This window comes from Peromyscus maniculatus, chromosome 10 (genome assembly GCF_049852395.1).
Source record: "Peromyscus maniculatus bairdii isolate BWxNUB_F1_BW_parent chromosome 10, HU_Pman_BW_mat_3.1, whole genome shotgun sequence".
Classification (NCBI taxonomy): domain Eukaryota; kingdom Metazoa; phylum Chordata; class Mammalia; order Rodentia; family Cricetidae; genus Peromyscus; species Peromyscus maniculatus.
Window position 1 is genome coordinate 68,550,200 of NC_134861.1, and position 26,061 is coordinate 68,576,260.

The 26,061-nt window shown below is 40.8% G+C and overlaps 1 protein-coding gene across 3 annotated transcripts; it reads left to right on the forward strand.

The window, feature by feature from the left end:
* The first annotated feature begins 244 nt into the window (after positions 1-244).
* Ociad1 (OCIA domain containing 1) lies at positions 245-25,970 on the forward strand. 3 transcript variants are annotated; one of them, XM_006979695.4, is made up of 9 exons: positions 245-385; positions 2,057-2,119; positions 2,510-2,590; positions 9,754-9,807; positions 15,914-15,961; positions 16,865-17,000; positions 18,926-19,101; positions 22,619-22,771; positions 25,502-25,970. In XM_006979695.4, the coding sequence occupies exons 2-9, from the start codon at positions 2,062-2,064 to the stop codon at positions 25,537-25,539; spliced, it is 744 nt and encodes a 247-aa protein (XP_006979757.1). In that variant the 5' UTR covers positions 245-385; positions 2,057-2,061; the 3' UTR covers positions 25,540-25,970. The 3 variants fall into 3 exon arrangements, with proteins under 3 accessions (XP_006979757.1, XP_006979759.1, XP_006979758.1); XM_006979697.4 differs by lacking the exon at positions 22,619-22,771 and having other exon boundaries at positions 18,926-19,146; XM_006979696.4 differs by lacking the exon at positions 22,619-22,771 and having other exon boundaries at positions 25,502-25,659.
* Positions 25,971-26,061: the final 91 nt, after the last annotated feature.

Here is a 26,061-nt window from a genome sequence, read left to right on the forward strand (position 1 = left end):
ACAAGAGCATCGAACCTCGGGGCAGGGCGGAGCTGCAGCGCCAGCCCCACACCCCGCGCAGCCGCAGTGCAGCACTAGAGACTGGGGTGGGGGGGGAGGAGTCCGTGGGGGGCGTGGCGAGGGGTGGTGGTGAAAGGAGGTGGGGCCAATTTGACGGGGCGGGGCCACCACGTGAATCTTGAGTGGCGGCTCGGCGGCGGTTACCCCGCCAGAGCGGTCCCGACGTCATGTCCCGCCGAAGGTAGTGCTTCCGGGTCCCGCTGGTGCAGGGGCTGGCGTCGGGGTGACTTCTCGGCGTTGTCCGCGCTCCTCGTCGCTGGGGTCCTCTGCTGGCCGCTGCCCCGCGTCGTGCGCGCCGCGTCGCCGCCGCCTCCATCGTGAGGAGGTGGGTGTGGTGGTGGCACAGCAGGCCCCGGCTCACCCTCCCACCCGCCCACCCACCGACCCAGTCTCCCACCCTCGCCCGCCGTCGCCCCGCGCCTTCCGCCATTTTCCTGCCTGGAGGTGGGGGGGTCGCGCGCGCTCCGGGCCCCGGCTCGGCTCGGCGGCGGCGGCGGCGCGGGGGACCCGGGGGGCTCGGGGAACCCGGGGGGCGCGGGCCAGCCTGGAGGGGTGGGGAAGTCCGCGGTGACCGGGGCGGGGTGACAGGGGCGGGGCGGGAGTGCGGGAGTCCGCGGCCACGGCCGGGCTCCGCTGGAGCCTTGCTCTTTGGAATGGCGAGCTTGAAGCTGGAGGGTTCCGACTCGGCTCGGGTCCCTCCAGGCACCCTCTCTGGGGAAGAGGAGAAGAAGGTTTCCGGGTGTTTGTTTGTTTGTTTGCTTGTTTTTCGAGACAGAGTTTCTCTGTGTAGCTTTGCGCCTTTCCTGGGACTCGCTTTGGAGACCAGGCTGGCCTCGAACCCACAGAGATCTGCCTGGCTCTGCCTTCAAAAAGAGTGCTGGGATTAAAGGCGTGCGCCACCACCGTCCAGCTTGCTTTTGTTTTTGCTTTCGGAGTACGGTTTTGCAGTTTTGAGAAGCTTCATCAGAATGCTTCATCCACTCCCCCCCAAGCGTTCAGTGTACCTTCTATGAAACCTTTTCCTCTAAGGGAGGGTACGCTGTAGGCCCTCGGGAATGTCGTAGTCGCTGAACGAATTACGGAAATGACGGTCGTGGGCTGTGTCGGCGTCGTGCCTGCCACCCCGCGTTTTGATGCGATTGTTTAAACGTGGAAGTACTCGTTACCTTGCCTGAAATCCTGAGGTCTGGGCTTAAAGGAAGACGAAGGAAATACCAATATGTATTCCTGGGATGCGCTTGGATTTTAAAATCTCATTTATTTAAGTTATTGGAAGGTTATGTGGGCCGGTGTAGGGACGTTTAGAAGATCCGCAGTTTGCTGTTAGGAGGTAGAGCAGCTACCTGCAGAGAGAATGTGACGTCGTTATTTTTTTTGACCGCTGAGTTATAGGAGACGATGCAGGGTTTTTTGGTTATTGGAAGCCTAGAAATGACTTGGGTTTTTTTTTTTCCCTTCAAACATTTGGACATAGTTGTGTGGGTTTTGTTTGTTTTGTTTTGTTTTTTTGAGCCATGGTACAGAATAATGTGAAATGACTTAGCCTCAGAAGGGAAAACTTGTCTGTTTTTATATACCTGTTTTTTGATTAAAGGACTGAACGTGAATAATTCAAAGAGTAGGTTTATGATCTTTTTTTCATTCCGTTATTTTCCTATGTCAAGTAGTTGAAATGTAACGGCCGGGATCTGAAAACATGGCTCAGCAGTTAAGAGCGCTGGCTCTCCCAGAGGACCTGGTTCCATTCCCAGTGCCCACATGTCATAGCACAGTATCACATCCATCTGCAGCTCCAGTTCTTGGGAACCCAGCACCTTCTTCCGGCCTCCTCAGGCACCAAGCATGCAAACAAAACACCCGTGCACATAAGATAGAATTAACTTTTAAAAAAGTTTAATGTTAAGTAAATATTTGTTGGCCTGCAGGTAGACTGGTTGTAGATACTTAACCTCTTCTGAGACCTTGTAATATTTGGATATAAATGTTTTTGATGCAGGAACGATGAATGGGAGGGCTGATTTTCGAGAGCCGAATGCAGAAGTTCCAAGACCAATTCCCCGTAACTATCATATTTAATATTTATAATTAGTAGCACTTTCTGTATAAGGAGATTTTAACTGCTTGAGTAACAGTAGCAGCTGGGCTGGCTTTATGGTGGGACATCTGTACAGTCACAGGGGCTTCATGCTTGCTTTGATGTCATCATGTTGCAGTTTGAAATTCCTTGTTATCTGAACAGGGGTGGGGGGTGGTTTTATAGGTTTTCATTTAGCACTGTGTCCAACCTGTCCTAACAGGTAGTAAGAATAAACTCTGTTGGAAGTCAAAGTTTTTTTTAAAAAGTTGATAAGCCAGTTGTTTCGTGTGTATTTATTTTCTTAAATGTTCTTGTTACTAGTAGACTAACTTTCAGGCTTTAAGAAAATGACTTCCAGTTTTTCTCTAAAAGACATAGGGGCCGACTACATTCCCACAGAGGAAGAGCGGAGAGTCTTCGCAGAGTGCAATGAGGAAAGCTTCTGGTTCAGATGTGAGTTAGCCTTTTTATGAGTTTTAAAAAATGTACTTGGGTGTATTTGTGGTACCTGTGTGAATGTGCATGTGTGTGGAGGGCAGAGGTCAGTGTCTTTCTCTGTCCTCTCCATCTTAGTTTTTGAGACAGGGATTCTTACTGGACCTAGAGTTCCACCATTTTGGCTAAGTTGGCCAGCCAGTGAGCCTTGGGATCTTCCTCTCAGTACTGGGATATCCGTGCCAGGCTGTTAGATGAATACAGGGGATCAGAACTCAGGTCCTGGTGTTTGCATTGTAGACACTCGATGCACTGAGCCATCTCTCCAGCCCTGGTTTCTCAGTTTTCTATCCGCATAATTCAATCCTACTTTGACCTACAAACGTGACTTAAATTATGTTTGAAATTATAATTACATATAGAACATACTGGGGCACTTTTGGCATAGTGTGGTTATTACTAATAGAGATTAAAGAAATAGAATTGTGCCAGGTGGTTGTGGCTCACACCTTTAATCCCAGCCCTCAGGAGGCAGTGGCAGGCGGATCTCTGTGAGTTCAAGGACAGCTGGGGTTACATAGAGAAACCCTGTCTTGAAAAAAACAAAAGAAGAAATAGAATTGTGCGTGTTTTAAAGTAATTGTCTCCGAGCAATTTTGTTAGTAATAGCATGAACACAGTTTAGTAAGGCTGACAACTATCCTCACTTGAGAGATGAAGGAGTTAAGGTTTAGAGGTGTTAGATGTGTCCACCTGTGTTACACTTTTCCAGTGAGTCATTGTGCCTTGGACACTCTGACACTTCATGACTGTCAAGGCAACTGGTTTGTTGCCTTTCATTAGAGTGAGGAGTTACTATGCTATGTCAGCTCCCGATTTCTGACTGTAGAGCTTAAGGTCAGGATTTGTTGCTGTCTGTCTCTTGTAGCCCTGGCTGGCCTGGAACTTGCCGTGTAGACCAGGTCTGATGTTGGAGGCTGTCCACTGATAGAGCTCATGAGGCCTTGGGTTTGGTCCCTAGTACCAGGATGGTGGTGGACAAGTTACAGAACCCTCCCCCCCCCCAAAAAAAAAAAAAAAAAGCAACTAATTCCCTAGGGGAACTAGAACAGACTAGCCTTGAATATGTGATTTTTTTGCCTATTTCTGCTTCAATCTTTTTTCCTTCAATCTTTATGTATATGGGTGTTTTGCCTGCATGTATGTCTATGGACTACGTGTCTGAGGAAGGAGACCAGAAGAGGATGTCAGTTCCTTTGCAGACTGCTTTGAGCTGCCTTGTGGACACTGGAAACTGAACTTGGGTTCTCTGTCAGTTCTCTTAACCGCTGAGCCATCACTCCAGCCCTGCAGAATAGAATTTTAAAAGGGGGAAGAAACAAAGGAGGAGGGTCTGGGAGATGGCTCAGTGGGACAGTCTGCCAAGCCTTGAGTACAGTGTGTAGAACCCACATGGGGGAAGGAGAAAAGCTATTCCCAAAAGTTGCCCTCTGACCTCCACAGGGAAGTCATGACAGTGTTACCCCTTCTTGGTTTTCCAAGGCAGGGTTTCTCTGTGTAGTTTTGGCGCCTTTCCTGGAACCCATTCTGTAGCCCAGGTTGGCCTCGAACTCACAGAGCCCTGCCACTGCCTCCCGAGTGCTGGGATTAAAGGTGTGCACCGCCACCACTGCCTGGCTTGTTATCTTTTTTAAAGGCTGTAAAATGGCCGTTTTTGGAAAGATAGATAAGAGAGAATAAAGAAAAAATAAAGGTCAAACATCAAGATCTACCTAGTTTATAACAGTACTCTCATTAAAGGTGTACTATTTGTATGGTGAAAGAAAGTTAGTATGGCCATTTCACGTTTATGGCACAACAAATTATTTTCAAGTCTTAATGACAGACTTAAGAAGAAGAGAAACCCCTGTAATCCCAATACTTGGGAGGATCTTGAATTTGAGGCTGGTCCTGAGCTATGTAGTTGAAGGTCTTCCTGTGCTATATAGCAAGATTCTACACAAAAAAGACTAGACTTGGTATGGAGGGCTTGAAATGTAATGTGTAATGGATACTATGTGTCCAGATTTATTTCTGGCTGATAAACTCATGCTTTTGTATGTGTCTCTTGAAATAGCTGTAATATTATTATGCCTAAATTGTATTGAAGGGAAGTGATTTATAGGCAGGATTTCATATATAGGAAAGTGATATATGAATAATAAGATATATTTTTATTACAATAGATATATTATAATCCCAGGTTGAAGAGAGAAATAAGGACAGGTGAAAAATAGCTTGTTACTGTACTTCTAGCTGGATTATAAAAGATGAATAAAGTAGCATTAGACCTTTTGTTTTTTGCTGTTTTATGAGATAGAACCCTTAATGTCCTGGAACTCACAGAGATGTTTCTGCCTTCCTGATGGGATTGCTTTAGATTTTTAAAACAGAGATGAACTAAGTGTTCTCTGTAGTAGCACCAAACTTTGGAAGTATATAACCAGATGATAGGAAATTACACATGTAATTACCGGGAGGATTTAATAGTCATGTAGTAGGAAATCTTGTATTTTAGCATTTGTTTCTCAAATATGGAATGCTGTATGTGTTCATATTTATGCAAATGAGGAATGGAATTTATTTTACTAAGGAGAGTATTGGCTTGTCACTGTTGATCAGAACAGAATGTTAAAGTAATTAGAACTCCCTGGAAATGTAATTTTATATCTTTTAAAATCTGTAAGAAGTATCACTTTATTGCATCTTATCTACTACAGTAGTTCTCAACCTTTGGAATTATTGATATGATGTATGAATTCATATTTGCATTAGTTATAGATTGTGTGAGTTATGTTTTATGTATGTGTTAACAGTGTTATATGGCTTTCCCTGGAGAGACTTAAATACCTGTTTACCCCAGATTGGAACAAAAAAGGGATTCCATTGAAGTCTGCCTGGCAAACCATAGAATTTCTTGAGATTACTTCCAAAAGCATGGTGGACTCTTGGCCGCTGCATCATTGAAAAGTCTCACATGCCCAGCACATGGGAGGCCGCAATGAATTATTTACCTTTTACAGCCTCCTGGAAGCAAGGCCTCTTGAGGGTCTCTTGTGGCTGGCAGTGGTCCTCCCCAACTCAGAGGAAACAGCTACACTGCACTCCTTTTGGCTCTTAACATTCTTTCTGCTTCCTTGGTGAGGTCCCCTCCTTGGAGGGGATGATTGAAAGAAGTATAATGATTTTTCTGAGCAGTGAGCCACTGTGTCATAGCAACAGTCTCATCGGTTAAGAGTTTCCACAGTGGCTGGGCGGTGGTGACACACACCTTTAATCCCAACACTCTGGAGGCAGATCCAGGCAGATCTCTGTGAGTTCAAGGCCAGTCTGGTCTACAGAGCGAGATCCAGGATAGGCACCAAAACTACACAGAGAAACACTATCTCAGGGAAAAAAAAGAGGTTTTCACAGTAATCATTATTATTGTAAAAGAAGTTTCCTTTTAATATGGTCAACAACAACAGCAATCTATAGGCATAAATACAAATGTTAAGAGGCAATTTCACCATGTACATTTAAAATAATAGTCATAGTCTCTCTACTAGGGCCTAGGATATCCTTAGTCACAAGTTTGTGCCCAGTTCACAATATCAAACATTGTTGTCCTGTGAAGTAGGTTTAAATTCATCTGGAGAGTTGTTGGTTATGCCAATATTACAGCGGCAATCACATCTTGCTTGGCATAGCCACCATGGCTGTTGAGCCATAATTCTTTCCCATCATCCTGCTATAATGCTGACTGGCACCACAAATGTTAGCCTTTGCCAGCTTGATTTCTTTTTCATGCAACCAGAGACTTCCACATTAGGGACTTGATATCTCCTTGTGGCATATAACCATCAATGGCAATAGCCTGGATAATGTCAAGGGGATTTTTTTGGTAGTGTAGCTACTCAAAAGTTGCTAATGGGCATCATTACTGATGTAGTTTTAGTGAGTGAGTCAGCCAAATTGCTGGTGACATGCTGTAGTGCTATGGCCAATCATAAATTGCTCAGGGGACTACCTGATAGTTTGGCTACCTTTTGAGTCACTCGTGCTCCTATAAATAGCCTCCAGTAAATACACTGGTTCACAAACTGGACTTGGATGGAATCTTTCTTTGATGTATGGATGTTCTATGCTGTGGTCTGTTCTGTATGCTGTGAGTGTGTGTTGCTCTGATTGGTTGACAAATAAAGCTGTTTGGCCAATGGTGAGGCAGAATAAGGTTAGGCGGGACATTCCAACTAGAGAGAGAGGAAGGAGAAAGGCAGAACTGAAAGACACTACTAGTTGCCACCAGGAGAAGCATGATGTAAAAATACCGGTAAGCCACAAGCCATCTGGCAAACTATAGATTTATAGAAATGGGTTAATTTAAGATGTAAGAGCTAGCTAGCAAAAAGCCTGCCATGGCTATAGTTTAAAAATGATATAAACCTCCCTGTGTTTACTTGGGTCTAAGCAGTTGCAGAACCAGGCGGGACACAGGAATTTTTATAAGTCTCTGTGGGACCTTAGTGCTGGGCAAGCACAGGAAAACTCAGCTATAGTTCTATCTGGGGTGGATAGACTCTTTCTACTTCTCTTTATGAAAAGTCCTGTTATAGCCATATATTTCCAAATTAGTCATTATTATCAATCATAAAAGCATAGATTCTTGGTCCTACTTTACTATCTAGATTGAAGTCCCAAGTATATACTTCAAGAGCTGTGAGATTTGGGCAAGTTTCTCTTTATGTACCTGTTTGCTTATCTGCAAAATGGGGGTGATAGTTACCTGTCTCATGGAATTGTAGGAATTAATTCAATTCTGATTTTACAAATTTATCTATTAAATGGTGTGCTTGCTCTTTCTCTCTCTCTCTGTGTGTGTATATGTATACATATATATGCATTCTGACTAATGTACATATTCTGACTAATGCATTAAAGTTTCTTTTGAAAACTGTTGCAGATTTAGAGTAGTAGTAGCATTTTGCAGTTGTGAGGAGAAAGGAGCTCAAGAAACTGTGGTAATGCTTTTATTAGATAGGATGTGGGCAGCGTTCATCACTATTAACTGATTTACCTGAAGAAACAGGTAAAGGCCGCTGACCTGGGAGCCAGAGAACTTGGATTCTGATCCCAGGTCAGCCACAAGAATCATGTTTTGTTTTGAGCTCGTGAGTTGTCCATTCTGGTTATCAGTTGACTCTGATTAGGACAGAGACTTAGATAACTGCCAAAACCCCTTTCAGCTGACTATTCTCTTGTGACATAAAATAGATCCTGTAAGTTGGATAGGACTGAAGCCTAATCCATTGTCCCTTGGTGACATAAGATGAAATGTCTGCTGGCATGGTGGTAAATGGAAGTACCAGCACCAGCATCCCTTCCCAGGCTCGCTACTCTTTGACTCAGTGGGCAAGTGCTGTCCATTGTAGTAACACATCACCGCTTATCCTTCTGTAGTTCTTCACTGGTTCGTATTACAGTCCTTTGCTGTAATTAAAAGAACCTCAAATGATAATGCATGAAGGCATTCTAACCAGCCAGCATTAAAGAAAGCATTTTCCAGCAAAGGTAAAATCTGTTAATATGTAGAATAGTAAGCAGCCAAACAAACATTAGGATGGCTGCACATTTTGTCTGATAGCAAAGCTGATGTCCCAGTGCAGAGTTAGAAATGTTGATCCTAAAATTTCTATAGTAATTAAAATATTTAATTATATTTGTTTTTAAATTGCCACATAGTTTAGACAAGAGTTGAGCAGACCATAGCCATGGACCAAATGTGGTTTTGTATTTAATATGCTAAAAATATTTTTTTTATATTTTTAAAATGATTGGGAGAAAAAGCCCAATTTGATTACATATGCAAATTACTTGAATTAATATTTTGTGTCCATAAAGTAACATTTTATTAGAAAAAGCTGTTTGTTTTTTTCATGTTTTGTTTTGGGCTACTTTTGCCTTAAAACAGCAGTTGAATAGTTGACATGAAGACTGTTTACTCTCTGGCTCTTTACAAAGTGTGTTATTCACCAGATGCATGTTGTTATTTTAATTCAGAATAATTTCCAGTTAACATATAAGAAGCACAAGAAGGTAAAGAAGCATTGGTGGAGTTAAGAGGAAGCCAGACACTTGTATCTGAGGGTCTGTCTATCGTGTGTGCTCGTTAGAGACCCAGAGCCAGGTTTTTACTGGGGACTGGTCACAGAGGCACCTTTAGGCTGGCCGGTGCTGAAATTCCAGACTCCCAGATAGAAAGTAGGTGTTTAGTGTAAACTTCGTACAACCGGGTGAGACACATTTTTAGGTAAATTTATTATCAGTCTAGGGAACTGTCTACTGGTCAAGTTACCAGATCCTTGCCAAGTAAGTGTGAGTCAAGGATCAACTCCCATCATTACAGAAAACCTTAGGTCTGATGTAGAAAGCAATGATTCATACTGTTTTTAAGTTATAAATCAATTTGGAATTATGGGTTAATATGCATCTTTTATATGTTATCATATGGTTTTAAGGAGTATTTAAAATGAAGGATTTCATTTTTCCAGCTACCATGCTAATCACATAGTCAAATATATTTTGTGTCTTGATTCACATAGTGTAATATAGAGCCTAAAATCGTAGGATCTGATAGTAGGCAGGTTTCATTAGGTTATGAGACCTAATATTGATGATCTCACTTTACATGGTTTTAAGTGAGTAAGGTTCTTAACATCTCTAAACTTACTTTGTGAATGGTAGTCATATGACCTTCCTGACAAAGATGTGATGATAAGAAGTAGATGCGGTAACTCACATGAGGCACGTAGACTAGGTAGAATGTAGTTATTACTTAGTACTAAGTGGCTCTTGGGGTGAGCTTTTGTAGTCCTTTCCCCCCGTTACTTCAGAAGTGATTTCTAGTCATTTTACTTTGTTGATTTAGTTGATTATTTTAATGTCTTGCTGTTGGAACCTAAATCTAGATGGTTTCTTGAATTAAAGTGTTTTCTGAAAATACTCCTTTATTTTCACTGTGTGTGTACAGTGCAGTTTTAGATCTTGGTTGTTGGATCTGCATCTTGATGGTTCTGTTGTTACTAATAATAATTTATCTCCTATTGTACTCAAAACAGGGTTTTCCTTTTGTTGATATTGACAAGTTCTTTTTCTTCCTATAGCTGTGCCATTGGCTGCCACAAGTATGTTGATTACTCAAGGATTAATTAGTAAAGGTAAGTTTTTAAATTTCACATTTATTTAGCATTTTGGATAGCTTGCTTTATCTTATTTTCCTGATTTTGAATAAGGAAATTGGATCAGCATGATCATTGATAAATTTATATAATATTAGAAGGGTTTTGTCTATCTGGATCCACTCACTTGATTATATTGATTTGATTTTTTTTTGTTTTTGTTTTTCGAGATAGGGTTTCTATGTATAACATTCCTGGCTGTCCTTGAACTCACTCTGTAGCCCAGGCTGGCCTTGAACTCACTGAGATCTACCTGCCTCTGCCTCCCAAGTGCTGGGATTAAAGGCATGCGTCACCAACGCCAGTCTTGATTTGATATTTTGATGGCATTGGGGCTGGGTATGTATTTTAATTGTTACAGTGCCTGCCTATGTGCAGGAAGGCCCAGGTTTGAACTGGCACTGCATAAAGAAATTGGGTGTGGTGGCACATATCTGTAATCCCAGCACTTGGGAAGTAGAAGCAGGAGGTTCAGAAGTTAAAGGGCAGCCTGGGCTACTTGCTTCAAAAACAAATAAAAAACCCCAACCAACTAGAGAATTTGGTATCAGTAACAATCTACACAAACAGGAAAGTACTTGAACATTTGTTGATAGGTCTGGAGAGGTGGCTCAGTGGTTAAAATACTTAACTACTCTTCCAGAGGACCTGGGTTTGGTTCCTGTACCCACTTCAGTGTTCGTATAACCTTGTAACTCCAGCTTCAGGAAACACATATGATTTATACTCACAGACATACATTAAAATCCAGCCAACCAACCCTTGTGACTAGTTTGCAAGGAGAACAGCAGACCTGGGTTAGCTGAACAGTGTAGCATCCTTAGAGATTGTTAGAAATGCAAATTCTGGCCCCATACCAGTCATACTGAGTCAGTATCGCAGTCTGTTTTACAGATGTAAAGTGATTCATATGCACTGGCTTAAATACCTATAATTCCCTGTACTAGCTTTGTCTTCTCATCTTGGGGAATAGGTAAGGATGATTTAGCATTTAAAACAAATTTAGAGGGCCTTGGAGAGATGGCTCAGCAGTTAAGAGTACTTGTGTTTACAGAACACTCAGGTTCAGTTCCAAGCACCCTTAGGGTAGTGGTTGACAGCTCTTTGTAACTCCTGTTCCAGAGGATCTAATGCTCTCTTCTGGCCTCTGCAGGCACCTGTGTGCAGGTGGTCCATAGGCCAAGCACCCAGTCTTTAAAAGAACTTAGAGATTCAGGGGTCTGACTGGTGATGTCGTTTTCCATGTTTGTGTGTACATGCAGGTGCAATGCAACCTTGCCTGTCATTCCTCAAGCACCTCCGCAGGTTGTTTCATGGGTCTAGAATTCAAGTGGGTAGGCAGGAGGGCCAGCAGCAAACCCCAGTTCTAGGATTACAGATGCACACTTTACCAACTGAGCTATGCCCCCAGCCCATGATAATCTTGTTTTAGTAGTCCCCAAAGAGGCTAATTCTGTTGACTTAATAGTACAGTGTACTTCCCTGGGATTGAGTTTAGGTTAAACATTAATGTATCAGTGATACAGCCAGCAGAGTTGCTTGCTAAATATACTTTGTGAATTACTGGCCTGCTGTAGCCTCTACCTGCATATTTGGCAGGAAAGCATACCAAAAATTGGGGGGTAATTTTAGTATGACTCCAGACAATTTAAAAAGTCTGTTAATTAACTAGCTCTTCTGTAAATGGCAATATGATAGAATGTGTTTTAAAATTTTTTTTAAATTTACTATAAGAAAGCAGGATCTAGCCGGGCAGTGGTGGCGCACGCCTTTAATCCCAGCACTCGGGAGGCAGAGCCAGGCGGATCTCTGTGAGTTCGAGGCCAGCCTGGGCTACCAAGTGAGTCCCAGGAAAGGCGCAAAGCTACACAGAGAAACCCTGTCTCGAAAAACCAAAAAAATAAAAAATAAAAATAAAAAAAGAAAGCAGGATCTGATGTAGCTCAGGCTAGCTTTACACTCAGTATATAGCTAAGTATTACCTTGAATTTGTAATCCTCCTTCCTCCACTTCCCAAGTGTGGGATTACAGACATGTACCCCTACCTGTTTCTGTGATTGTGGGAGTCAGACCAGGGCTTTGTGCATGGCAGGCACTCGTGCATTCTGTCAACTGAATTACCTGCTCAGCCCCTTGTTAGCGTTAGTCAGAACTAGAGCATAATCTTAACAAAAACTAGTTATTCAAAGGAGGCTTTGATTGTTCATATGGTCATAGAAAATAGTTTTAGGGCTGGAGGTGTAGCTCAGTGATAGAGTTCTTGCCTAGTGTTCAATCTCTGTTACCATTTATAAAACGAATTTGGGGCAGGGATCTGGGGCTTGGTGAGTAAAGTTCTTATCATATAATCGTGAGAACCAGAGATTAATCCCCAGGACCCAAGCAAAGTTGTGAGCTATAGTACATGGCTGTAATCCTATGGGTTCTGCAGTGAGACAGGGACAGAGACAGAATCCTGGGTGTTCACAGGCCAGCTCTCCTGTCATACACCTTGTCTCCAACAAGGTGGAAGGTGAGGACTTATCCTCAGGGTTGTCTCCATACCCAGATACACACAAAATGGATTTAGATGGAAGTGAAGGGATCTGAGGAGCAGGATAATAAAATACCGAAGCATTTGTAAATAATTTCAGTATACTGTGTTACATGATCAAAATCTTAAACGTGAAACAACTCAAGAAGTATACACATTATGTGCATTTAAAGCTAAGTTGTTTCTTCCTAAGGTAGATTCTGTATGGGGGGAATACAATTTAGTCACATTAATTTGAAGAAAAAACTGGCAAAAGAGTCCACAGAAATCATTGTCAGTTCGTCATGTGATATGTGGCACTCCAGCATGTCTTGACTAAGAATAATCAGAATTAGCCATGGGCTGTACAAAAAAATTTCAGAGCTGTAGTAGTCATCCTAAGAAACATGCATGTGAGCATGGCCTGAAGCAAAGAGGCATTATGTTGTGAAATAGTCAGTTGTAGGTGTTCAAAGAAGATAGTTGTCAGTCTGAAAAAGTGATTCAGGGTAACAGAAAAGGAGTGTAGTTTCCCTGTGTCCTGCCCTGTCCGCAGCCATTCAGACCTAAGTAAACACACAGAGGCTTATATGAATTATAACTGCTCAGCCATTAGCTCAGGCCTGCCACTCACTAGCTCTTACACTTAAACTCAGCCCGTTTCTGTTAATCTATATGTTGTCACATGTTCCATGGCTTTACCTGTGTGCCATTACATGCTGTTCCCTGGACCGCATGCTGGCGTCTCATCACTCAGCCTTCCTCTTCCCAGAATTATTCTCTGCTTATCCCGCCTATACTTCCTGCCTGGTTACTGGCCAGTCAGTGTTTTATTTGTCAACCAATCAGAGCAACACATATTCACAACATACAGAACATCCCACAGCAGAGGAGTGTATCAGGAAGGAGGATACTGTTGGGATGGGGGATGTGTGAGGCCCTGGGTTTAACACCCAGTGATCCTCTTCTACCCCTCACCCCAAAAGGATATTAGTAGATACAGAGGCAAAATCAGGAACCTCATTAAATAGGTAAGTTAGAACAAGAAGTAGTAATTATTACTATTTTGAATTATGATGTGAAGAAGGAATATATATATATATATATATATATATATATATATATATATATATATACACACACACACACACACACACGTATATATGTGTATATGTGTATGTGTATATGTATGTATATGTATATATATATATATTTTTTTTTTCTCCCCCCCCTGTGGTGGCCTGAAAGCCTAGGCAATTTGGGATAAGGTTGAAATTGAAATCACGACAGGCTTTTTGGGAACAGAGTCAGACAGGCTCTCCAAAGACAGGCATTTTATCCTGATAGTAGCGTTTTGTCCATAGTACATTGTGCTTGACATGCTGTACTAACTGTTCCCTGTGTATTTTGATCTAATAAGAAAGGATAGAGAACATAAAAGGAAAAGCCTCCTTCCATGTTTCTCTTACTGTTCTCACCTGTTTCAAATCTGATTGTATGAATGAGCACTTTGCTTTTTATGTGTTTTAATCCATTGAAGTCTATGTTTGTCATTGGTAGAAACGTCAAAGGTCATCACCATAACTTCTGTGATGCTTGATGGACAGTTTTTGTTCTTGACCAACATCACGCATCAGTACCATTTTTTCTTTTGGGGCTGGGTGGGGGGGCTGTTCAGACTGAGTCTCACAATGTAGCCCTGGGTATCCTGGAACTCTCTGTGTAGTGCAGGATATCCTTGAACTCAGAGATGTACCTATCTCTACCTCCAAGCACTGGAGTTAAAGGTGTATGCCTACACACCAGGCTCCGTTAACCAGTTTTTAAAGCATTCCTTCTGTTTCATTTCCATGATGGCATACTTGCCTTGCTCTATGTTTTCATGCTTTTGAATAGCTGATATGTATTCTGGTGTTTGTATGCAATGTAGCACAAAAAGATAAATTTTATTGTCTTGTGCTCACATTATTAACGTTTGTTTTCTTCATTTGCCTTAGAAATGTTGGTATTCTTTGGAGTTCTGTTTTGGCTTTTTGTTTGATTCCTGGACCTGGAAATTGATCCCAGGGCTTGCTAAACACGTGCTTTGTCACTGAGCTACACCCCAGTCCAAGTCTGGGGACTACTCTAAGCTAGCAATGACATGGATATTCGTGACAGTGCTTGCGGCTAAATCCCCATGATTGGGTCAGCAAGATGACTTTGCAAGTACATATGCTCCTGCTAAGCCTGACAACCTGAGTTCTGTTCCCAGAGCCCCGTGGTGGGAAGAAGCTACCTCCTGCCAGCTGTCCTTTGTACGTGCCATGCTCTGCAACCACACACACACACACGCACGCACGCACGCACGCACGTCCCCATGGTTATCTCTAGCCCAGCATTGATGAGCTACTCCTCCCCTCCCCCCAGACAGGGTTTCTCTGTGTAGCTTTGGTGCCTGTCCTGGATCTCACTCTGTAGACCAGGCTGGCCTCGAAACTTACAGAGATCCTCCTGGCTCTGCCTTCCAAGTGCTGGGATTAAAGGCGTGTGCCGCCACCACCGCCTGGCTGATGAGCTACTTCTTCTGGAGTCCAAATTATCCAGGTGTTGTGGTCTCTTTAAAATCCTGGTCTACCTGGATGAAAACGTGGATGCTTACACTTTTTTCCATAAGCTTTTTCTTTCATAATTAAAATTGGAAGCTACCTGGACTCAGTGGACATGTTACTGACCTGCACTGTTTTGAAAGGATTGTTTTTACTCACTGCAGTGCACTGTTGTTTTTTCTTTCTCAGGACAGTTTTAGGAGTCCAGTTCTGAGTTCTCGCTTTGTTTCTCACTCTCACTTGCATTGTTTATAAATGACTGTCTTAATTACTATTACTTCATCAGAAGATCTTGGTACCTGATGGTAGTTTATATTCTTCAGTGTTGCCTTGTACAGTTTTTAGAATAAACAAAACATTTTTTTTTTTTTTTTTTTTTTTTTTTCCGAGACAGGGTTTCTCTGTGTAGCTTTGCGCCTTTCCTGGAACTCACTTGGTAGCCCAGGCTGGCCTCGAACTCACAGAGATCCACCTGGCTCTGCCTCCCGAGTGCTGGGATTAAAGGCGTGCGCCACCACCGCCCGGCACATGTTTTTATTTTAAGGGGAACCTTGAGTTTGTAGATGAATTTATGGAGAATTGCCTTCTTCACAATTTTAACATTTCACCTCTTGAGTGTGGAGTATTTCTTCATATTTCATATAACTCCTTGGTCAATTTTCTAGTTTTAGTGTAGTGCTGGTTTATATGTTTAATTAGAGTTCTTCCTGGCTCTTGGATAATTTTCAGTCGTGTAACTAATCAAGTCCTTTAAGACTTGGTTGTTGTTGATCTTGGTAGATAAAAATACTTACTCGACTCTCTTGACTGTCAGGTAGTATTTACCTAGTGCAATGGTCTGTAGTGTTTTGACAACTAGAAAATTTTCTGTTGACACTGAATTCACAAAAAAAGAGTTACTGTTGACACTTGCTGTTTTAAGATAGTTGAAACAGATTTTTCCTTCTCTAACAATGTTACTCAGAAATACTTAACTCTTCTTTAGGAATCCTGTCAAGTCATCCAAAATATGGCTCTATTCCTAAACTTATATGTAAGTATGAACAATGCTGTATTTTTCCTACCCTTTTTACAAATGGTTAAGTTTAAATCAGATATTTTGAGTTATTAATATTACATGTTTATATGCTGCCACAAATCAAGTTGTTTAAGTGTTTCAATAAATGCACTGCTTGACAATTTTATGTCAGAATAAAAAGTCCTGTGTTAGTTAAAAGACTCTTCCCTTTTGTAATATAAAATAACTTGATAGTACTTTATACACAGTACTTGAAAATACATTGCTCTCTTTATACTAAAAGAAAGTTGCCTAGATAGTCTACTAATCCAAACAATTATATCTAGAATTGGCTTTTCCCCCCTTTAATATATATTCCACTTTGTGGCTAACAAAAGAGAAGCAAATTGTTCCTTTGAGAATGCATATGGTCTTTATGAATCTTCTCAGGGCAGCTTCTCTTGTGTTGGAAAGGTACATGATAATAAAAATGTCATATTTAGGTCAGATTGTAATTCATTATTTTAATGGGCTTGTTGTACTGAGTTTTGAAGACAAACTTGTGAAATTGTTGGGGCTTGTGGCACAATTCCATTTTACAGTTAAACAAATGGCCCACATCCCCATGGCTAAAACCTATTTGGTTGCGTGTCCCTCTCTCTCTCTGCCGCGTTCTTGTCTATAAAGTGGTGTATTGGGATTCCTTACGTTATTGCTATTTTACTTGGACTGACTGACTTTGGGGAAAGTGAGTTATATATCATAAATTTTGTCTATGAATTTGATGTAAACTATCTTTTATCATTTTAGGTAATCTTGGTCTTTCTAAAACCTTAGAGATATTTAGAAATGTACTTTTTTAGAATGCTGTTTTCAGAAAAAAAATTGTCTAAAAAAGCCCATTCAGTGACAAAATTTTTGTTTGTTTTTACAAATAAGTTGCTTGTATCATGGGGTACTTTGCTGGAAAGCTTTCTTACGTGAAAACTTGCCAAGAAAAGTTCAAGAATCTTGAAAACTCCCCCCTTGGAGAAGCTCTGCGGTCAGGCCAAGCAAGGCGCTCTTCCCCACCTGGGTAGGTCAGTTCTTGTCTCCATGTACCGGTTTTGGTTTTTAAGAAACAAAATACAAGGCCCGAAACTCTGTCTGCGGAATGGCCATTTGCTATTGCCTTGTGGGCTGGAGAGATGGCTAGGAGGTTAGAGCACTGGCTGCTCTTCCAGAGGTCCTGAGTTCAATTCCCAGCTACCACATGGTGGCTCCCAACCATCTGTAATGAGATCTGGTGCCCTCTTCTGGCATGCAGTCATACATGCTGTATACATAATAAATAAATCTTTTTAAAAAAGGCTACAAAGGACGAGGACTAAGCCCCTTATTAAAAAAAAAAAAAAAAGTGTTTTGCCTTAAAAAGTAGAACATGATTTGGCTGCTTTTATGACCTGTCCAAGAATTAAAGGATTTTTGTTTTGATTGAATTTTGGCAAGCTCTTTTGGTTTATTGCATTTTTGACTTCTTTCAAGTTACCAGATTTTGTTAATCTCTCTCAATGGATAGCCACTTTTTTGTTGCTTACTAGGAAAATAACCTTAGCAGAAAGTTCATTTTTCTTGAAGCTTGCAGTACATTTATGTTTGCTTTGATTGTCTCATGCCAAGACCCAGAGATAACTCTTAAGGTATATATTTCAAAAATGAGCTTCTGCCTAAATAAATTTTTGGTATAAATTGATACAGGTATTTTGAAGTTTTTATTTTGTTTTTTACAAAACTATAAATCAAATATAAAGGAAAAGCAAAGTCTAGGTTCAAGGTTGTTTACAAGTTGAAGTAGAGGGAAATTTAGAGATGGTTTCATGTCCAGTGTGGGGAATGGATGGGATCATGTTATGTGTAATAGTGGGTATTGTGAGTTCCTTTAAACTGTGACGTGTGTGAAACATCTGGGTGAAATGTTTTTTATAAACTGAAAAGATAAAGTATAAAATAGTGTGTATATAAAAATTGTATCTAAAGAAAAGTTTACACCAATAAAAATAGTATAAGTGATTAGTAATACTGGTTGTGATTCGTCAGATTTTACCTTCTTACTCAAACTTTCTGCAATGTGGTTTTGTTATTTAAAGTTAAAGTTAAATCTTTAAAATAAAAACACCCACAACAAAAATCCTGTAAAATGATAACATGGTGGGGTGACTTACATAGCCTACCACTTGGAAAGTTGAAGCAGGAGAATTAAGTGTCAAGGCCAGCCTGGTCTACAAAGTAATCTCCAGGACAGCCAGGGCTACCCTGTCTCAAAACAGCAACAAAAATCTCAGACTTGTTAATCTAGTAAAGCAATGTTTAACCCATTGCTGAGTTTCTTCAGATTGTGGTTTAGATTTTATATTGTGAAAATATAAATAATCTGTATGAGTAGGTAAATAACGTAAGTAGTAAGATCATTAAGCAGACTGATGAATTATTTCAGAGTGAAAACAATGTAAATTTTATGAGAAATAATAATAACTGTATTGATGTCAGCAAGTCATGGATTATATGGACTATAGCTATGAAGTAACCTCTCCATTAAATGGGCAGCCTAGACACGTTTGTTGAAACCTGATCTGAAGGATGTTTTTCTTTGTAAGAAGTTTAACACACACATTGAAATTACCCTCCAAAGCCAAATATTTAGAAAGTTGAATGTATATTTTTCTATTTCCCTTTATTGAATGACTGTTTACTTTTGAGGCAGTTATATATAGCTTAGTCTGGCCTCCAACTCAGGATCCTCCCCTCTGAGCCTCCCCAGGGCTGGGATTACCATGTTCAACATCATGTTTAGTTAGTGACCAGTTTTTAGGTGCCAAAGTGGGTCAGACATAGCAAATTTTATTCAACTGTTTATAAGTAATTTAAAATTATGATTATTTTAGATATTCATAGCTTATTTTTATACCTTAATATAAAAGCAATGATTTTTTTGTTCTTATGTATTATGGTGTTCTTTGACAGGCACTATTCTCAGAAGTCAAGATATGACTCCAACTTGAGTGGTCAGTCCTCTTTCGTGACGTCTCCGGCAGCAGACAACATGGAAAAGGAGGCCCTTCCTCGTTATGAGCCAATTCCATTCAGTGCTTCTATGAATGAGTCCACTCCCACTGGTATTAGTGACCATATTGCCCAAGGTAGAAACTTCTCTTGAAATGAATTTCAGCATTTTATGGTCCAACGTATGTATACACTTTATTTGATGCTCTTTTCTGCTGGATGTCACCTCTGTGTGCTGCCATCAGCTGTCAGCCTGGCTTCATCCATCACCCTGCCTCAGCATGTTTGTTCTTTCCATTAGTTTCTCCACTCATTCAACAGACTCTGGCTAGGTATGGGAAAATGAAGATGAGCAAGGCCTGGTTCTTGTCCTTAAGAAACTCGGGTTTTTGGAGGATACAGAAATAGATGGATAAGTTACAAGTTGTCCACATGTTCACAATGTAAAGGAACAGCAAAGAAGTGATAACTGTCTGGGGCCAGCAGAGGCTCCAGAAGGTGTAGGTTACATTGGATAGGTTGTCCTATCAAATGGCTTGCAGTGTCCTGTCTGTATTTGTAAGAAGAAGTTATACCTGTTTTACACAATTGTTGTCATGTGAGGAAGTCCACTTGAAAATGCATTGTGAAAAATACTAAGTTCAGAGTGCAGATGTGTGAAATACAAATTTTGGAGTAAGGCCAGGGTTTAAGTTACATTTAAAATGTGCTGTGATCTTGCAGTTAGTCATGATCTGGTGACTACTTTGTAATTCTTCACCTTGAATGGAGATGGTAATGCTTGTCAAGAGCTGTTGGATTAGGTGAGATAATCCGATACAGACTGGCAGACAGGAAACTGGGCAAACAAGTGTTGGATTCTCAGTCCACTCTGCAGTGAACAGTAGGAACCTGGAGACAGAAAGACAGGCCTGTAAGTTTTCACCTAAAACCCTAAAACATCAGAAGCTATGAAAGCCACAGGTTAGGACTGGAACACATTTGGCAGCAAATCTTGATGTGGCCTTTATTTACTTTATTTAAAATGATTTTCCCTATATTATGTTACAGAACTGTCGATATGTTTACTTACACATTCCTGTCCTCACCTGACTGTGGGGATATTATATATGAGAATATTTTTCTAAAATGTGTGACATCCCTAACTCAAAGGGCTTGGATAAGAACGTGTGAACCTTTGTAAAGTATGCTTTGAAAATGATTTCGAGGCTAACTCAGCAACAGTTAGGGGGGTTGGCTTTTTTTGTCCTTTTGAATCTAGAGTGAATCTACGTACAGATTAAAGAGGAGGAGGAGGATGTAACAAAATAGAGAAACTGATGAGAGGTTAAGGAACACTTAAGGAGGTGCCAAAAAGGACCTCAGTAGCTTTTATAAATAAAGTATCCTCAAGCCAATGCAGGTTTGTAAATTAATTAGAACTAAATGGAATATGAACTTAGTTTCTGTGGCCTTGGTAGCATTTCAGTTGCTCAGTAACCGTGCATGCTTGTGGTACCTGGTTTGGATGTGGCAGTGTAAACACTGTCACTGAAGAGTTCCTAGACACAAGGCTTTATCGTGAAGCAAAGGGGAAGGAGGAAGGGGCTGCTATAGAAGAGGAAGGCTTGAGTTCAGGAGAATGTTGTTGAATACCTTCATCCTGAGGCCTTTGCTCTTTGGCTGGCCCCAAAGGCACCAAATTAGAACAGAAAAGGAGCAGGCGGGGTAAAGACACCGTCTTAGCTCTGGAGGCAGCTGTTCTTGTCTTTCACCCGTGTGAGTTTCCAGTCAAGTTCAGAGCCATTCTTCTGTACTCTAGGCATGCAGCAGCTCTGTCCTTTGGTGCTGGGCATCCTTCTACCATTTCCATCAGCGAAATCATGTGATAAAGATCCATCTCTAGTGCGATCTTAGTGCCCTCCACACAGCTGTCACCTGTCCACTTCTGGTGTTTGTGTGCATGTCGTCATCCTCCCTCTAGGTCAAGCCTAGCACTCCCCGTTGTACCCATGTGAGTCCCTGGAGCTGCCTTGCTTTGCCCACATGCTGCCCTTCCTTCCAGGGCACCTTCCTTTTCTAGTCTTGTTTGCCCACTTTCTAGCTTTCTTTTTCAAGAATTCCAAAGGCTAGGTGATCTTTTCAAAGTAGAAGTCATTCTGCCCTGTCTGTTAGGAAAAGTGCCATGGGTGGTTGGTTAGTTTCAGAGAGTGCCATTGCTCACTTTCTCATTCCTTCCAGGTCTTAGTACCTTTCACAGAGCAGTCAAGTATGTTCTCGGTATAGTGCCAGAACATTTTCACTCAGCTTTACACGTGGGAAAAATATCTGCCAATCTTCTGTTTGGTTTATGATTTCATTTATCACAGAACAATAAAACTATTAAAGTGTTTCTTTTTTGCCTAAGAAAAAAATTAGACCTGGAAGGAATTCTAGAGATCAGGGATTCAAATTATTTCACAACTGGAGAAAGCTGGATTCAGAGAGCTTAGTGATTTGCCCAAGGACTTGTGCTGCAGGTTGATGGAGTGAGGACACAGACCCAGCGTCCTGAAAGTTGCCATGACCCCCTTGTGACTTTAGAAATACCTGTTGGGAGGGAAATGAGTTCACTGCTGCCTGCCACTAATGTAATCCGGGTGTTTAAAATTGATACAAGATTATTGTCTAAATTAATGTAAGATTATTTTTCTTCTTGTCTAGGAAAAAATGAGTTTCTAATCGTGGTATATTAGAACAAATATATCAATTGTTATATATTGAAGAGTTACATATTGAACTCTTGTTTCTTTGTATTGATACATTTAGCAAAGTAAAAGATTAGAGTTGAAAATGCTATTTAACACTTGTTAGTTAGAGGATTCTGGTTATTCACTGGAATTCATATAAATACCATTTATAAAAATTGATTCAAAATTTAGTATATTACGAAAACAACATGCCCAGTTTGTGTACATTGCTGGAAAGTACTTTTTGTGAGGTGTATAAAACTTGAGTAGGTATTCTCTGAATGTTATGAGTTATTCTCTGAAATGATCTTATGGTCCTTTTGCTGTTTATATGTACTTAAACTGTATTATTGCGTATTTAACCTGTCATTCATTACAGAGAGTCCACTCTGTTATTTATGTGTGTATTTGACCCTGATGCTGCTCACACATTGATTCACTTTGGTAGAGAAGAGAATAAGCAGCTGAGGTGGATGGACCTTTTCTTGCACTTCAATATTGTGTGTCAGAGTGGTGGACTCAGGCCCATTTTGTTTAAATACCATAAACATGGTTAAAAAAAAATTAGGTAGTATGTGCCCATAGAACTGTTAGTGTGATTTTCTGCCAAGTTTTGTTTAGTTGTGACAAGTAGATTCTAATTCTGTATACAGTGTAACGACTCCAGCATTTAGTAAGTGAGATCTTTGCATTTTTATTCTCTTTTCTGGCCATGGCTGAGTTTATAAAAACTTTGATACTAATCTTAAATTTCAGAAGACAAGGAGGAGGAATTGTACTTCCATAAGTGTCTTGGAGGAACGCTAGTGCCTTTGGAGTAGTAGTAATATTTTCATCTTATATTTCATTTTCTTGTTTCAGTTTTAGGTAAACAGTGTTTGCAAAGTTTAGTCACTTTAGACTTATCTACCTCTTATCACCATTTATTAACTGTTTGTTGTTTTAGGACCTGATCCCAACTTTGAAGAAAGTCCCAAAAGAAAAAGTACTACATATGAGGAATTAAGGAGTAAGAACAGAGAGTCCTATGAAGTAACTTTAACACACAAGACTGACCCCTCAGTCAGGCCTATGCAGGAAAGAGTGCCCAAAAAAGAAGGTATGACAGTTGAGTCTAATCATGGGACTCTTGAGAGTGCCAGCTGAAGTCTCAGCTTAAAATGTTATTATATTAATGTCTTTAAAACCAGTTCTGTAAAAGAACAGTTATTTCAGAGTGGGCGGAATGCGTCAGCAGGTAACGGCTCCTGTCAGGCCTCACGACAGGAGTTCAGTCCCCAGGAACTGCTGATAAGGAGGAAAGAACAGCTCCAGAGAGCTATCCTCTTCCTGCATGATGTAGCACACACAAATAATAAATAAGTTTGTGCCGGGCGGTGGTGGCGCACGCCTTTAATCCCAGCACTCGGTAGGCAGAGGCAGGCAGATCTCTGTGAGTTCGAGGCCAGCCTGGGCTACCAAGTGAGTCCCAGGAAAGGCTCAAAGCTACACAGAGAAACCCTGTCTCGAAAAACCAAAAAAATAATAATAATAAATAAGTTTAATGTTTAAAAAATGACTTAGTTCGTAGTTACCACTTCTCCCGTTTTAAGGTATTTCCGAGGGTGTTTTATTTAAAAAAAAAAAAAAAAAAACCCAAAACAAAGCCTAGACAATAAGACAAGAAAGACAAGGAAACCAGCTCCTACTAGTACAGTGTTTTTCCTTATAAGGAATCACCTTGGGAATTGATACCTTTTCCTCACAATAGAGTGTGTCTGCTGCATAATCAGATTTAGTGACCAGAGACAGATAACCAGTCATTAATGATGCTTTGGCAAATCATGGAGTCATAATTGAGTAATAAGACACTTTAGGGCATTTCCAGAGGAGGAATTTGACTTCTTCTCTATAAATAATAAATGTAAGTTATAATTTAATCCTTTTTTTTGGACAGCAGTATGTTACAAAAATAAAAGTTTAGACACATTTTCATGTAAAGGAAGAAGACATTTTTACTAGGTTTTGTAACTATTTCTGTTTAGAATTTTATGACTTCTAAAAGAATGTCAAAGGATGGGCCCTCTTTGAAGGTGTTCTGTGCACTCATTTAAAAGTTAAGGGAAGTGGTTAGAAGTGCACAGGCCCTGATTTCTATTCATAGCACAACAAAGTAATAAATACATCAGGAGTAGATGAACCGTCATGGTAGGAATAGGCCTTAGTTCTTCTGGAGGGCTGTGTGCAGAAATACAGAGCAATCCTCAGTAGTAGTAGTGTAGTCATTTTTAGAACCAGTTTGATTTCTAGTTGTTAATGGTTGCTTCATTTACAAGGCATCATTTGTGTTGTAAAATTCTTTACCTTTGAAATAGATTTGTGACTCTGCACAGAGGCCTCTCTGTGCAGACATGACTGCAGCTCAGACTGTAAGCTCCTTGAGGGCAGGAAGCTGTGGCTCCCTTTTCTGTGCTCCTTTGCTCCGTATCTCGCAGCATAGCATTTGCCCTCCTGCCAGAAAGGAATGGTTGCATTTCATTGTATTGATTGATCTGTCAGTCTGACAGGCTAGGGAGAAAGCTCTGATGCACTTTTGGCATTTGCTGCATTTGACGTGTGCAGCTCTAACTGGATATTCTTGAAGTGCTGTTAGATGATACACTAGCAAAACACAGCGCTTTGCTTTCTAGAAGAAAACTGAGGGTTTTCTTGTGCTTTATATTACAACTTAAAGAAAAGGCCTGTTATGAAATTATGATTTTTGCTTTTCTAAAATATTCTTTGAGTAGAAATTTGGACATTGGTACAGTGGAAATTAAGAGAGAAAGCATAAATTATCAGAGCAGTACTATAACACATCGGGATGGTTAGAAAACTGCCATGTGGTTGTTAGAAAGGAGCAAAGCAAAGTGAGGAAAAGGGGGCAATGTCATGGGACTGTGGTAATGAAGAGGCAGTTTTGACTTTGTAGTCTCAGAAGAGCCCAGGCCACTGCCATTGCTTCTTTACATGAGGATTGCTGGAGTCTTTGCCGGGGGTGTTAGTTCACAGGTGGACGCCATGGAGAAGGGCAGCTGAGAGTGGAGGGGGTGAGGCTGAGTGTGGCTCAGGGTGCTCTCCTCTCCCAGCACGTCTGCGCCCTGGGTTCCGTCAGCACTGCCAACGGGCAGAGGAGCAAGTTTCTCATTTTAACATGTGAGATGCCCGAATAGGGGAGATAGTTTCTCCTCGTCATTTGACAGCTGATAGGAGAGATTAAATTAACTTCATTACGGTTAGTTTATTTTTTGTGAAAAGCAAAATTCAAGTGTATTAGTAAATTTTTTTTTTTTTTTTTTTTTTTAAAGATTTATTTATTTATTATGTATACAGTGTTCTGTCTGTGTGCCAGATCTCATTACAGATGGTTGTGAGCCACCATGTGGTTGCTGGGAATTGAACTCAGGACCTCTGGAAGAGCAGTCAGTGCTCTTAACCGCTGAGCCATCTCTCCAGCCCCAAATTTTTTTTTTTTTTTTTTTTTTTTAATTCTTGGTAACTTTGTTTTGGTATGTACAATCATACACAACCACATGCTCATTTAGGTAAACTTGTAAAGGCAAGCACCCAGGCTTTGGACTTAATCTCCAAATCTTAGTTCTTGTTTAGGCTTATTCCTTGGGCAAGTTACTAATCCGCTTTCTCACCTTTAAAATGGGGATTGTGCAGGGTTATGTAAAATTTGATAAAGGGCATTTGTAGTCAGCCCCTATCTCAGGTGCTCAATGCAAGAACAGCTTTTCATCATAACAGACTTAAAGTGGTGTCTTTTGCTGTTTGGAATCATCAGTTATTTGTGCTTTTCTCCTAGTCAAAGTAAACAAATACGGAGATACTTGGGATGAATGAAAAACTCCGTCATTGGACCTACCGAAGGCTTCCATATCCGGCTTCATCCAGGTGGTCGCACGCACGCACCTGCATGCTTGGACTCAGCAGCAGTCTTCATAAAACACATTTCAAACGAAATCCTGGTTTGTGTGATTTGACATATGATGCTTTCCAAACACAGATTCTAGTGTTTACTATTGTGTAAATGTACTGACCTGGGACACTGGGAATGATGGGATTATGCCGTGGTTGTGTACAGTTGGTGAACTCGACTGTGACTCTCGATCAGCCTATGTGAAGATAAGTGATAGTGCATGTGGAAGGGGAGGGCGGGAGGGAAGCGAGCACGCTGCCTGGGGGTCAGCTTTTCATCAGTTAGTAAAGCCTTTCTTTCTTCAGCAGTTACTCTAGCATCATCATGCTTATGGAAAATAAAACGTAAAACATGAGCTCTGTCATTTGTGTTTTTATGGCTTGGTTTGAATTTGCTAATGCAGTTTCATGTATAGGACTAAGGAAGTGGTATTTTAAGCAAGAGAG

Excerpts from the sequence above, each read along its gene's own strand:
- Ociad1 (XM_006979695.4), top strand. The coding sequence starts at position 2,062 with ATGAATGGGAGGGCTGATTTTCGAGAGCCGAATGCAGAAGTTCCAAGA. Across the intron at positions 17,001-18,925 it reads AGGCGCTCTTCCCCACCTGG|GCACTATTCTCAGAAGTCAA; the intron begins GTAGGTCAGTTC and ends GTTCTTTGACAG. Across the intron at positions 19,102-22,618 it reads TAGTGACCATATTGCCCAAG|GACCTGATCCCAACTTTGAA; the intron begins GTAGAAACTTCT and ends TTGTTGTTTTAG.